The sequence below is a fragment of the Dama dama genome, chromosome 20 (assembly GCF_033118175.1).
Source record: "Dama dama isolate Ldn47 chromosome 20, ASM3311817v1, whole genome shotgun sequence".
NCBI lineage: Eukaryota > Metazoa > Chordata > Mammalia > Artiodactyla > Cervidae > Dama > Dama dama.
In genome coordinates this window covers 24,432,989-24,448,084 of record NC_083700.1, presented here as the reverse complement: position 1 = coordinate 24,448,084, position 15,096 = coordinate 24,432,989, and the positions used below count along the sequence as shown (strand labels likewise).

Here is a 15,096-nt window from a genome sequence, read left to right as displayed (position 1 = left end):
TCCATCCCAGCATAATAATATAATCCCAAAGAAAACAAAATGCTTGCCAGCCCACCACTCACCCAGGTTTCCAGTACATTTTTATAATGGGAACGATAGCAAAGCCTAAAACAGCCCCACCATTCTAAAGGCATCCATTCAATTGCTTGTAAATCTCTCAAATTTCTTTTCGTACTGCAATTTCTCATGTCTGGGGACCAGCCCTGAAGCAAATTGCTTTTGGAAGGTTTCACAAAGATCTATTCAGCTCTTTTAGAGAGTTATCTAAACGTGGGGAGGGGGAAGGCATTTTCAACTGGGAAGGCATGGGATGTTTTTCGTATGCTTGAGCAACTCAAAAAGGACTTTGTTTTCAAACTTGGCATGTACGAGTTCCTGGATGAAGACCAGGGCCTTTGACAAGTTTGAAGAAATGGATTTGGAAATAACAAAATAAAATAAGGGCAGCTAACCACCTCCCCCACCTTTGCCCCCTACACAGGCCATTTTCCTTAAATGGAGAATGAGTTCTCAATAAATCACTCCTTGTATTGGCAGGTTCCCTTCTAACAAAGGCACACACTAGTTAATCTTCCACTAATACATTTTCCTTTGATCTGAGACACAGAACTTCTCTGTCCATTAACCACAGTTGTGACCATAATTATTCCTCGAATAAGTAAAACAGAATCCACTGAAACCTGTGAAATGCTGCTGCCTGAGAAAACAGCTCAACATTTCCCCAGCAAGGAGTAGCATGCCCTTACGACTAACAAGCCGTCATTCAACTGGAGGCAGGAAACAGCCATGAACTGGGGATGGGAAACGACAGCTCTGCATTCTAATTGACAATGACCCAGACATGTTGCAGAGTCTCTCCTCTCCCTCTGAGTCCCCCAAATGCCCAAAGCCCAGCAGAGAAAAACAGCAGAAGAAAGATGACACATTAAAGATAGTGTGTTAGTTGCTTAGTAATGCCCGACTCTGCGACCCCATGGACTATAGCCTGCCAGGCTCCTCTGTCCATGGAATTCTCCAGGCAAGAATACTGGATTGGGTTGCCATTTCCTTTTCCATTACAGATACTGGACTCTAAAAGAGAGGAAAAACTACTGGAAGAACGGGAGGGATGGAGAGGGAAGGACCAACTTCATTAAACTGAATAAGGTGGAAGTTAAAACAAAAAAGACAATCCAATCAAGCCACAAAAGTAGAAGGATTTCAATTTTCAATAATAATTTCAATTTTTTGAAGGGGTATGCCTCCTTTTGATGAGAAACACATACACAGAATCATCAGCTTTGTGAAGCTATTGTCTCTGACTTTCCTACTGGCTAGAGCTATCTGCCTCTGAGATGTTCCTGGCTGTGCTTCTCAGAATCAAGACTATATTTTTGGTATCTAAACATGTGCTGAGAAAGTCTGAGACATCTGTGTAAACTGTTTTAGAGAAACAGTGAAAACTCCAAAGGCAGTGAAGAGTGGGCTTACCTGACGTGCCTGGCTGGCAGTTGCACTGGTAACCATTCACCAGGTCGATGCAGCGACCCTCATTCAGGCAAGGGCTGCTATAGCATTCATCTATCTGGTCACTGCAGATGGCACCCATGTAGCCCGGATTGCAGATGCAGGTGTAGGAATCAATGCCATCCTGACACTGGCCGTGGTGGCAAGGATCAGGGTCACAGTTGTCGATGTTCTCCTCACACAACACACCAGTGAATCCTTGGAAGGAATTGTACCCAAGATACTTAAACCCAAAGTGCACATTCCACACCTGAGCATACATGTAGCTCTAGCATCCTCTAGTCCTACACATCCCATATCTTAAACAATTCATACTGTGGGCCATAAGCAATTGGAACTGACTATCTGCACTGATGTACAAGGCAAGCCTAGCGAGTTTTGTTTAAAATGAAGTTCACATCAGATCTGTAGAATTCAAATAGCTTCTTCTAAATGATCAATAATTTCACTGCAGAGACATTTTAACTGCATCCTAATTGCACACTGGACTTCAGTGGGGAATAGCTCTCTATAATTTTCCTTAATATATTTATCTCTATATGCCTTTCCTCCCAAACCAGTCCGCAATATAGGTGCTAAATTAATGACTTCATGTACCTTATCTTTCCAATTCTGACCTGAGAGGTCAGAGAACTTTTCTTTATTCCTCCCAACCTCCCAGGAATCTATGCAAATACAGTAAATTTTTAACCAATACTTGTTAAATAAAATGACCAAGTTAAGACAGTTAAAAGGGGCAAATAAGAGTTCCTTTATCCAACCTTAAATCCTTTTAAGAGACTTTAGAAGGACTCTCCTCCCTTTTAAACATGAGCTCAAAGTTTAAATTCTCTCCAGTGAAGGTTATACTCCATAAGCATAATCTAGCCAGAAGAAGACCTAACCTGAAACTTTTCCAACAGAGACCAGAGTTTGTGAAAAGAAAAGGAGGTTGAGTGGATCATCTGACAGGGCCCACTCTGAGAAGGCCTAATAAGTGATAATATTCTAATGCTATTGAAATAGTAATTCTTTGTTTATTTTTATGACTTAGTTTGCTTTTCTGTGATCACAAAAAAAATCATGCACATGATGCTTAAAATCTTTTAAGAATCCATTTTCTAAAAAATAAGAAAAAATGTCTTGAATTATATTCGTAACTTCTTTCTTAAACAGTCAGATAAAAAAGAAACTGGGAAATCATCTTTTCTAATAATTTCTAGTCCTTCTCTACACAATAATGGTCTGTGCAGAAGCAAATGTGTAACAAGAAATGTCTGGCTTAGTCAAATCCACTCCCAAATTGGAAATGTTGCCACAGATCAGAAATGTAGAATATTTGTAAACATTCTTTTTGATTCTAGTAGCAGGAGTCAGGAAAGAGGCCCCAAACTTTCCCAGACAGAGCTCTCTCCCCTGTTCAGATACACGTTTGACTCTCAAAGCATCAATCATATTTATGCAGAAAATCTCTGCACTTGCCTACCACTGCATTTCTGAGCCTTTGTTCAATCACTTGCCTCAAGAAACACAGAGACAGGCCTCCTGCTGAGAAGCCCCAATGACAACTGGAATTCTTCCCTTTTCCAGAGGAATAAGGCAAGCCAGCTGGAAACTCACCATTGCCAAAATCTGCCCTAGAAAGACGGGGACACCAAATGGAAATGTCCAGGCCAGGCCATCATTGTGGTGAAGGAAGCAGGTGTTGTACAACGAAACTGAGAGCAGCAAGAAAGAGCTGGAAGAAGCCCCTTCTAAACAAAGAGCAGCCCATTAGCAGACTGGCCCGGCAGGGCAGCTAGAAGAGGACAGTCTCCTATTTAGGGCGGATGGACCTACCAGGGGAATAAGAAGTGAAAAGTTCTTACCTGTGGCACACTGGCACTCATAACCATTCGGGTGATCTATACACTTTGCCCCATTCAGACATGGAGTACTAGAGCAGTCGTCAATATCGATCTGGCAAACGGGCCCCGTGAATCCTTAAAAGGGCACATGATGACACAAGTCAAAGGATTAGCTTTGGTTTCCTTACTATCAGAACGATGCCCAAGAGGAACTGGGTAGTTATTGGCAGGGTTTATACCCCTGGATCAGCACATGGAGAATTATTCTCCTGAACAGGTACCTGGGATAACTAGGTGAGGCTCAGGGCATCAGAGGCCCATGGGTGTCTCTCTCACCTCTTTTTCTTCCCAGTATAGATTTCACTTCAACTTAAAGTAGGAACTGAATGCATACAGGGAGAACCCCCTAAGAAGTGAATGTAGCTGCACAGGAACTGGGACCTTCTCTCTGAAGAAACAACAAGAGAGGCTACAGCCTAAGGCAGAAAATTCAGCACGTCTTCCATAAAGGCTGTAGGGGGCCAAAGGAGAGACACAGCATTCTTTGGAAAGAACTGACTTGTTAATGTACCCATGGGTGAAATGTCTAAAAATAATCATCTCAGAGAAGGGTTTCAAGAATATGACTCACGGGAAAAAATAAAATCCTGAATAACCTAGAACTAAGGGCTTCCATGAGGTATGAACTTGCTGAAATGTACACACAGACGGCGAGGTCATGGGCCATTCAGAATAGACTTGGACTTCTGGCCACAAAGGATCTGGAAGATATACCAGCTGAAACCAATCCCCCACGTCTGTACACACACACTCCTATCCCGAAGCACTCGCTTTAATGACTTCCTCATGGAGAGCCCACACACATTCTCTCCCTCCTCTCTTCCCTGCGGTCAGCCGGCTTTGTGCTTTCAAAGAAAACAGGGGCAGGTGGTGGGCACTTACCAGGCGGACACAGACACTGGAAGCGATTGACTTTATCCACACACTGTCCATTGTTCACACAAGGGTTGCTCTGACATTCATTTATCTCCAACTCACAATGCACACCTTTGAAACCTGAACAAAATGGACCACACAAGTGGCTTAGAAAAAGACAAAGGCATATTCTAGCCAAGAAAGCACAAATTCATAAAGATGACTACATCCTCTATGAGTATGAACATTTCTGCAGAGGGAAAAGAGGACTATGCCGTGATTGAAAACAGTCACTGTGAGCATCAGTCAGACACGGGCATATCCTGGGATATCCATGTCACTGTGGAGACGGAGGAGAGGTTACCTCCAAAGACCTTGGTCAGACCTAGCATGGCAACAAAGACTGAACTACATTCTCGGATCAGTCCAGGCACTGCTTTCAGGACAGTGCCAGGCCCACGGGGTCCCCAGTCCTAAGGACCAGCTGAATGAATCAGAGATGCTATTGTACTTGGGGTGCAAGTCAAAGTCAGGAGGGCCTGCCAAGGCTAGAGCGCTTAGCACCCGTAATCAGGCCAAGCAGCCTCTGATAGCTGTCATTTTAAGCTAAAGTTCAGCTGTGCTAAGGATTCAAGCAGAGGTCTCTGCAGAAGAGTTCCAAGATATAACACAGCATGTGTATCTCACCATGAGATAAACAGCAAGTTCCTATACAATTATGGGTAATATTATTTTCTATAAATGGAATGGTATGCTATTTGTAATATATCAGGGGATAAGGAAAGCTTGCTATTTAAAGAATTTTTATGATAAATACTTTATTAAATCAAAGTATACTTGCATTTTAAAAATCTTCTGAATTTTTCTCTCACAAGTATCTGGGTTTTGACATGATGGGATTGTTTTCCACAGTTCTAAGAAGTTTAACATGGGTCTTAGTCCTTAAGGGTCCCCTTGCATATGTGCATGCGAAGTTGCTTCAGGCGTGTTCGACTCTTTGTGACCCAATGGATTATAGCCCATCAGGCTCCTCTGTCCATGGGATTCTCCAGGCAAGAATACTGGAGTGGGTTGCCATGCCCGCCTCCAGGGGATCTTTCCAACCCAGGGATCAAACCCACGTCTCCAGCGGCTCCTGTACTGCAGGCAGATTCTTTGCCACTGAGGCACCAGGGAAGCCCTAAGGGTCCCGTGGCTAGGGATTAAATGCCAACAGAGCTTACGGAAATGCCACACTGTACTGAGTGCTCTGCCTAAGACAAGCACAGGGCAAGGTCTCCAGTCTAGACGCCACACACCGACGGCCCATGTACCTGGCATGCACAAACACGTGAAGCCTCCGATCTTATCCAGACAGGTGGCATCATTCTTGCAGGGGTCTGAGTGGCACTCATTGATGTCCATCTCACAACGAGGTCCTGCATAGCCCTTCAGACACTCACAGTGGAAGGCACCATCTGTGTTCACACATTTTCCTGCATGCTCACAAGGATTGCTATTGGCTGAAAGACACAAGCACCCATAACCAGGATCAAAGCACTCGATGGAGCTTCCACAAATGTGGACTACAGAAGTGGGTCAGATTAGTAGCATTAGGGCCAGTCCTTTAATAATCTGATTCTCAATTTCTTATGTCCTTCTAATCAATCAATCAATCAGAAAGTAAGTAAATAAATAATTAAATGAAGAAGGAAGTATGGAAATAGGGAAAGAAAGACAAAAGAGGGCAATCTCAACTCTCATGTGTGTCTGCTGTTCTTATGCCCAGTCACTAAGGTAGGGATCCATGTTAAGAGTCAAGCACAAACCTTCTATGTATTTGAATTCCCAGCATAGACTATGTGGTTACACTGAAAGGTCAGTTGTAAACAGAAGGCATATAACAGGTCTGAGGTTTGGATGAAACAGGCTCACAGAGTGAAATGTGCTTCAGCTGAAATGTCTGCTGAGCTCAGCTGACAGGAACAGGAAAGGTTCTGTGTACTCACCCATGGCACACTCATCCACATCTTCCGTACAGTCACTGCCTTTGTAGCCTTGTGGGCAGGTGCAAATATACTGTCCATTCAGAGGGTTGGTGTCACACAGCGCCCCCTTGTGGCAGGGGTTGCTGATGCATGCGTCATCCAGATGACATAAGAGACCTGTCACAGGGGTGAGGTAAGGAGAAGAAAGAGAAAATGTCCCTTACCTGGGGAATGAGTTTCTCTTTCATGGAGGATTGAACACCTTAGGAATGGCACATCAGAATCCAGTGAAGATTTAGAGGCAATTTCCCCTTTGCCTGATCCTGCCTTAGGGACATGCTGCAGCTAACTGCAAAGCAAGAAGCTTCTGCAGACACCTCCCTCTATACCCTGAATCTGAGCCTTCAGCTGGACCCCTCCTCAAGGATAGATAATGTGAGGGATTTGTGAGATGGTTAGGTGTTGGAGTCAGGAAAAGGGAGACATCCTTCCCACCGGGCTGTCATGTCTAACACATGAAAACCGAGGCTGCCCAGTTCAATCTGAATTTCAGATAAACAATGAATAATTATTTACTCTATGTCCCAAATATTACATACATCCTATATTCTATCTGGCAACACACTTTCCCAAGATCATGCTACCTGATGATCTTGGGGCCACCTGCATTTCATTAGTCTCAGAAGAAAAAAAAAAACCCAGCTGAACATCATCAGCCTATACTTGGGCAGCTTTTTAATAGTGTCAACATTCCTGGCTCAAGTGCCCTCAGGACTCTGAAGACATGACTAGGCCCCATGTTCTGCATAGTTCACATGGGAACTGGATTTTCCAGTCTGCAATTAGCTTAAGAAGAGGTGACTAAGGCTTCTTCTACAAAGCTGGAGGCGGGGCTTTTGAAAAGGCATAGATACAGGAACATTTCAAAACTGCTGGGCACCAAGTTCCATCGCTGAGCAATCTCCTTCTGTAACATTCCTCCTCTCACTGATTGATTCCTAGACCCAAAACTGTTAAACTGAGAGGCTAGAGCAATGTTAACTTTGCAGTTGGTAAAAACCTTCCGCTACAGGGCAATATTGAGAGCTAGAATACACTTCATTGTTTCCCTCTTGCTAACCTTTTCTGAGTAAATGGATTATTTCTTCTTAAAATTAAGTGCCTACCTCCATTTGTGAGTAATTTTGTCTTAATTTCTGAGAAATTTACCTTAATTTCTGAGCAGTCTTTTAGCTTAAAATCTTAAGGAGGTTACAGATGTTTCCAAGCAAGAGTTACTTTCATTTTGGGGGGATGAAACACTGAGGTACATGGAATTGAGAGCTTAAAGTCCTAAGGAAGAAAACTGACTTCACAGCACTCTGGCTACCAATTACACTTCCAGAAGAACGGCTTTGAGTGCCATGTTCCAAAGGATGAAACTTAAAAGGACATACCCCAAAAGAGATCAAAGAGATGGAGGCAGAAGTCCTGAATGCTCACCAGTCCTTTCCCCTTTCCAGCTCTGTCCTTCTGCCAGCCTTACCTGCCTTTCCTTCTGGGCACATACAAGAGAAGGAGGCCACACGATCGATGCAGGTAGAGCCCGGGGTGCAGGAGGCGAAGGCACAGTCATCGATGTTCTCACTGCAGTCGTCCCCACTCCAGCCATTCACACACACACAGCCGTAGCCCCCATTGCGGTTGGTACAGGTGCCCCCGTTCTGACAGGCATTGGGTTGCAGCAGGCACTCATCCACATCCTCTGTGCAGAACTGTCCTTTGGGGGGAAAAGTGTCTTTGTTTAGGGCTCTGAGTCTCTGAGGATTAGTACCATACCAGCCTCCACACGTTCTTCACCCTCATGTGACCTGGATGAACTTATGGCAAAATTAACTCACAAACAAACCCGGTTCTCACATGACTTTTAAGGCCACCTAGAGACATCCAAATTCTAGGCAAATAATTTAGGGAAGGCAAGTTCTATCCCTAGAAACTCTGACAGCATAAAGTCTAGCCAGCCTATCAGAGAGAAAATTGAGTCTTGTAAGAGCCTTAAATCAGGTTTGGTTAAATCCCCGGGACAATGAATGTGAGAAGAGCAAGGAAAGAAGGGTCTAAGAGATGAGTAAGGATGAGAAGCAACCTTAAAAATCAAAATGTTAAGGCTACCATTATGTATCTTGACTATATCAATGTCAATATCCTGATTATGATATTAGACAGTAATCTTGCAAGGTGATGATGTTACCATTGGGGGAGACTTGGTTAAAGGTAAACAGTATTTCTGTTAATACTTATAACTTTCTGCAAAACTGCAATTATCTCAAAATAGAAGGTTTCATTAAAAAATACATGCAAGAGCAAGAAAGGGCAGAGAGAAAAATCAAGGAGTTAAGGACAATAAAAGCCTTGGTAAAATATAAATGTGAAACACAAAGCCAAGATGAAGAGACTGGAGCCAAAGATGGAGCAGTGGAATAAGATGTAGAAAGTTAACCTCATGCAACAGAAGATGGAAAAGAATCAGTCTATTCTGCCTGAGGAAGCAAACTAAAGGATGATAAACATGAGACCACCAATGGATATACCACAGGTCACTGCAACAGCAAAGGATAGGGACTATGGCAAACGCTCTCGGGCCTCATGACAGGGAACAGGACTTACTTATAAGCTACTTAAAAGCAAGGGGTTTGTAATTAACCAGCAGTTAAGTGCTGGGTTACCTGAGTTGTAAAGCAAGTTGATGAACCTGTCTTATAATAAGTTGTCTTTTAATAGCTTTAAGAAGCTACCATAGGGGATGAATATTCAGATCATATGAATTCTCTAAAACAGAACATGACAAGACCCTCAAGATATACTTAATTTTTCTTTGTAAAAAACTCACTGAATGATTCAAAAAGGCACTCTGATGTAGAGGCCTCTTAACGACAAAGCACAGGGCATTCATACTCAGAAAATGCCAGGGCTATTCCTAGTCCCCAGATAATAAGTCAGCTGACTCAAGGGCTTTCAGAGTCTGCAAGGTGCCCAACTGTGCAGCCATCATTGCCAACAGGGGCTTCTGTGTCTGAGCCAACCTAACTGACCACCTATTCTTTACTCCTATTTAACCAACGCATCCACTATTACAGAACCAACATCATTCTATTGCACTTCAATTGTACATCCATCTCCCATCACTGGGCTGCAAGCAAACTCGGTTCAAGAGCATTTTTTGTATTCCCAGCTAAGATCCCACTGCCTAAGATGGCAGTGTGTGGGCAGCTCTGGAACTCTGTGCTCAGGGCCCTCCTTCTGTGCTGCTCTTCTCACTCCACTTCATCCATATAATACCTGAAGGAGCCACCACGTATTTACATGATCACAGCTTCCTGATCCAGGATGGGCATCTGATACAAGCCGTGTCTCTTTTCCAAACTTTTGGACTAGGGACCCTTTGCCACATGGACTAAAAGAAAAATGTGACCAGTCTACACATAGTATGATAACAGTGAATCAGAAGTGCACAGAAAAGAAAAAACACAATCTGGTGACATTCAAGTTATTAGCTCCAGCTGTTCCCAAAGACTGACTGTTTCTAAGCCTATTTACAAGCATAGCCACTCTTCCAGCAGGTATCCCTAATTTGAGATGGGGATCTGTCTATTGCATCCGACAGTATTAACTAGTACAGAGGGAGGGAGGAAGTGCAGGAGCAATCATTTCCCCCAGGGTAGATGATGTCAGTATAGAAAGCTTTGCTCCCTTACTTTACTGGCAGAAATGCTACCTCACAGTAATGACAGATGTGTTGTTAAGATGCAGGTGGGATACAGAAATGAAAACATAACCAAGAAGCAGGTGAAGAGTTTCTGCAACCTGGGAATTCCTAAGTCTTGTCTCTTACACTAATGCTAACTCAAAATACCCATGCTAGCATCAAACTTAACTGACTTGCTGAATGTGAGAAATTTGGAAGTTGTTTTTCTTTCTTATTGGTTCTGAGTACAAGATTTTAAAAAATCTCATATATATTTCATATACATTATATAACACCCAGACACTTAAATATTATAGTGAAACAAACTAGGTTAACGAAATAATGTTTGGAATAAAAATTTTGTACTCTTGGGAAAGGAAATCAAGAGTCATTGATTGCTTACTGTGAACCACATATTGGGCTTGAGGTCTTGCGATCACTGTCTCATTGAGGAAACGGGCTCAGAGAGGTGACATAACTCACCTATCATGAGGCAGGGGGTACAGGAGGGCTGGGATTTGAACTAGAGCTGCTGACTCTAAAATCCTTAGCAAAGACTTGAGGTGTGAATCTCACCGTATCAAAACCACCTCTCTGCATCTCAGTTTTCCCAAGCACACAGAGGCATGGGGAAGGAGAGAGGGTGGGGGAGGGGAGGATTAAAATCATGACCCATATGATCGGATTACTGGAAAAACTTATGACTCCAAATTACTATCCAAAAGTCAAATGAATTTTTTGAGTACAGTTGACCATTTTTCCAATGAGATTGATTTTTGAAGGTCAAATATCTAAGGCGTTTTGTGTTTGGTGTCAGATACTGTTAGAGAAATCAAATCTGGAGAGTCAAAAGAATCCTGGCTTATATGTAATCTTTCATAGAATAGATCATTTTCCTCTAAGGCTCGGGCATATTTCTCCAGAACAAAACAAAACCCCTCCCAGGCATATTTATGCCAGAATTTTTTCCTCATTCCAATTCCAGCAACCAGTTATTACATTTGGAATGTTAGAACAGTGACCAGGGTGCCACAAAATTGCTTGTTCCAAAATTCCCAATGGAAAGTCTACTAACATACTGCACTTCTTTCATGTCACCTCCCTCTTGGCAAAGGAGGAAACCAATGCAGAACCCTAAAATTAAGAAACATGAGGCTCAGAGAGGTTAAGTAACCACCAACCCTACCACCCCTGCCCAGGGTCATAAACTGGTAAGTCAGAGGCACTGTCATTCAAACCCAGATCAGTTTGACTCTAAAACTACTGTTCTTTCCATTACAGCAGAGTTAATTATCCAACTCTGGGTCTGATCAATAAGACCTACAGACTAAGTCCCTGATTCTAGGGTCTTAAAGCACACCTAAAAGGGATGGAAGCATGAGTCAGGCAAAGAAGACCTTGGTAGAAACTGACAAAGACAAAAAGTCACCAGATATTGAAACAGTAAAGTTTCCTGGTGATATTCTAGAGAGGCTGCATTCAGCTTTTCCCACTACTCCATGGCCAAAAAGCATCAGCCTGGGCTGGAGGAAGAAGGTCCACTCAGGTTTGTGGGGTTATATCTTGAACATATCAAAGGGACTGGAGTATATTCTTGAGTTGGGTTTAAAACAAGAAAAGGCTGGAGATCATTTGAGGCTCTGAATTCTTATATGAATTTTGAACTTGATATGACAAAGAAGAATTATTGCAGGCTCACAGGTGAGGGAAGGTATGATCAAATCTGCATATGAACATTAGTCTGCCAGTAGAACACAGGGTGAACTAAAAGCAAATGACTTTGTGTCAGTTGGGAGAAAAGGAGAAAGCACTAAGTTAGGAGCTAGCTATCGAGCATATAAAAGCCCCTGGTGAAGACAGAGCTGCGTTCTTTCCACGCCCTACCTAGCTGCTACACCTTCGATCCAAGCAAGTCTCAGCCTGTACCACCATCTGTGCCAGCACACAAACCTTGCTGGAGAGCTCCCAAAATATGTTGCACAAAGCTCGGCTGGGCAAGTTTGTGAGGGCATCAATTATCCCTCTTACTAATCTCACCTGCCAATTATTGCAGGCTACTGGTATCTAACATCGGGATTAAGGCAGTGGGCTACTAGGTTTTACCCATCTCCTATTAGAAAGGAAATAACTTGTTTCTAGAAACTACTTTATCTACTGCCATATAAACCTGGACTAACTTGGTATGAAGGCTGACACCTTAAACACTTAGCATGCTAAGTCGCTCAGTCATATCCAACTCTTTGCGACCTCATGGACTGTAGCCCACCAGACTCCTCTGTCCATGGGATTTTCCAGGCAAGAATACTGGAGTGGGTTGCCATTTCCTCCTCCAGGGGATATTCCCGACCTAGATCGAACCTATATCACTTAAACCCATATCTCTTGTCTCCTGAATTGGTAGGTGGGTTCTTTACTGTTAGCACCACCTTAAACACTCAGAGCCACTAGTATATACTGATAATTCTCTGGGTGATAGCTTTTGCCTTCTAAATCTCAAGTCTCTATCTTTCCTTCATATATTTTATTCTAGCCACATGGCTTACTGTTAGTTCCTCAAACAAGTTCTTTCGTACCTCAGAGCCTCTGCATAACCTGTCCTCTCCACCTCAAATATTCTTCTTCCTCTTACTTATATGGCCAATTAACATCTCATACCTTGACCTTCAGCCTTCCCTCATAGCTCAGTTGATAAATCATCCGCCTGCAATGCAGAAGACCCAGGTTCAATTCTTGGGTCGGGAATATCCCCTGGAGAAGGAAATGGCAACCCACTCCAGTATCCTTGCCTGGAGAATCCCATGGACAGAGAAGCCCAGCAGGCTACAGTCCACAGGGTTGCAAGAGTCAGACACGACTTCATGACTAAACCAACACCACCACCTTGACCTTCTATTCTTCATAACTTAGGCAGATCTTCAAGCTCACATTTCCTCTTTTTCCTCCTTCACTGCATCTACTCCATTCAGTCCATCTTGTCATTTATGAAATGGTATAATTTTATATTCACTTACATTTTACAGTCTCTGTCAAACTAAAAGTTCCATGAGAGCAGGAATTCTGTTGGTCATTCACCTTAGTTTATATATCAGCCACTGTACCAGACTTGGCATCAGCGATGAAACAGACCTTAGATTCAATCTAATGTGCTCATTTTACAAACAAAACTAGGACCAGAGTGGCATAGTGACTTACCCACGTTTACACAGCTAGTTAGAAAAAGAATCAGAAATAGACAAACTTGGGCTTCCCTGATGGCTCAGTGGTAAAGAATCCACCTGCCAATGTAGGAGACACAGGTTCAACCTCTGAACCGGGAGGATCCCACGTGCCGTAGAGCAACTAAGCCTGCGCACCACAACTGCTGAACACGTGCTCTAGAGACTGGGAGCCGCAACTACCGAGTCCACCGGCCACAGCTACTGAAGCCCATGTGCCCGAGAATCTGTGCTCTGGAACAAGAAGAAGCCATGACAATGAGAAGCCCGAACACGGCAGCCAGAGAAAAGCCAGCACGGTGACAACGACCAAGCACAGTCAAAAATAAATAAATAAATAACTTTTTAAAAAGAAACAGACCCACTTAAAAGTGGAAATCAAGTGCTGAAAAGGAACACTGGGGTGTGTGATCACAACATTTCAAGTTAGTCTTCAAAACTATCTTGAGGGAAGAATAGGACTGAGAAATGTATAGGAAGAGCAAGTGCTTCAACTACAGACAATACTACTAACCCACCATTAGAAAAATAAGCATGCTATTTTGTACATAGGAGCAAGTGTATGTTAATCCCAACCTTCTAATTTATATCTCCCCCATCCCCCTTTCCCCTTTGGTAGCCATAAGTTTGCTTTCTATGACTGTTCTACAAACAAGTTCATTCATACTTTTTTAGATTCTACGTGTAATTAACATATATGATATTTGTCTTTCTCTGGCCACCTGACGTGAAGAGCCGACTTACTGGAAAAGACCCTGATGCTGGGAAAGATTGAGGGGAGGAGGAGAAGGGGCCAACAGAGGATGAGACAGTTGGATGGCATCACCAACTCAATGGACATGAGTTTGAGCCAGGAGACGGTGAGGGGCAGGGAAGCCTGGCGTCCTGCAGTCCGTGGGGTTGTAGAGTCAGACACGACTGAGCGACTAAACAACAACTGTCTGACGGACTGTGACAATCTCTAGATCCACCCGTGTTGCTGCAAATGGCATTATTTCATTCTTTCTTATGGCTGAATAATATCCCATTGTATACATATGTGCCACATCCTCTTTGTCCATTCCTCTGCTGATGGACATTTAAGCTGCTTCCATGTCTTGGGTATAGTAAATAGTACTGCAATGAGCACTGGAGGGCATGTATCTTTTCAAATTATGGTTTTCTCTGAATATGTGGCCGGCAGTGGGACTGCTGGATCATATGGTAGCTCTAGTTTCAGTTCTTTAAGGAACCTCCATACTCTCCTCCACAGCAGTTGTACCAATTTACATTCCTACCAACAGTATAGGAGGTTCCTTTTCCTCCATACCCTCCCCAGCATTTATTATTTGCGGACTTTTTATGATGGCTATTCTGACTGGTGTGAGGTGGTACCTCACTATAGTTCGGACTTGCATTTCTCTAATAATTAGTGATGTCAAGGACCTACTGTATGGCACAAAGAACTGCACTCAATATTTTGTAATAACCTATAAGGAAAGAGAATCTGAAGAATATGTACATATGTGTGTGTGTGTATATATGTGTGTGTGTGTATATTATATATACACATATAACTGAATTGCTGTGCTCTATACCTGAAATCAAAATGATATTATAGGTCAACTACACTTTATAAATAAGACACAAATCAACCTACCTACAAACAGAAATGGACTCACAGACACAGAGAACAGACTTGCGATTGGCAAAGGGAAGGTGGGTGGGAAAGGGAGTCTGGGGTTAACAGATGCAAACTATTATACACAGGATGGATAAAAAACAAGGTTCTACTCTAATGCAGAGACTGTATTCAATTATCCTCTGATAAACCATAACGAGAAAGAATTTAGAAAAGAATGTATACATATGTACAACTGTAACACTTTGCTGCATAGCAGAAATTAACACAAAATTGTAAATGTACTATACATCAATCAAAAAATAAATTTATAAAAGGAAAA

General features: G+C 42.8%; 1 protein-coding gene across 1 annotated transcript in view; it reads right to left on the bottom strand.

The window, feature by feature from the left end:
- The window catches only part of NOTCH2 (notch receptor 2), a 173,386-nt gene that overhangs the window by 55,807 nt on the left and 102,483 nt on the right, over window positions 1-15,096 (bottom strand). Inside the window, exons 6-11 of the mRNA XM_061121027.1 lie at window positions 7,740-7,973; window positions 6,236-6,391; window positions 5,561-5,749; window positions 4,275-4,388; window positions 3,354-3,467; window positions 1,471-1,704 (exon numbers count right to left, since the gene is read on the bottom strand). Coding sequence (XP_060977010.1) covers window positions 1,471-1,704; window positions 3,354-3,467; window positions 4,275-4,388; window positions 5,561-5,749; window positions 6,236-6,391; window positions 7,740-7,973 — 1,041 coding nt within the window. The remainder of the gene's footprint in view (window positions 1-1,470; window positions 1,705-3,353; window positions 3,468-4,274; window positions 4,389-5,560; window positions 5,750-6,235; window positions 6,392-7,739; window positions 7,974-15,096) is intronic.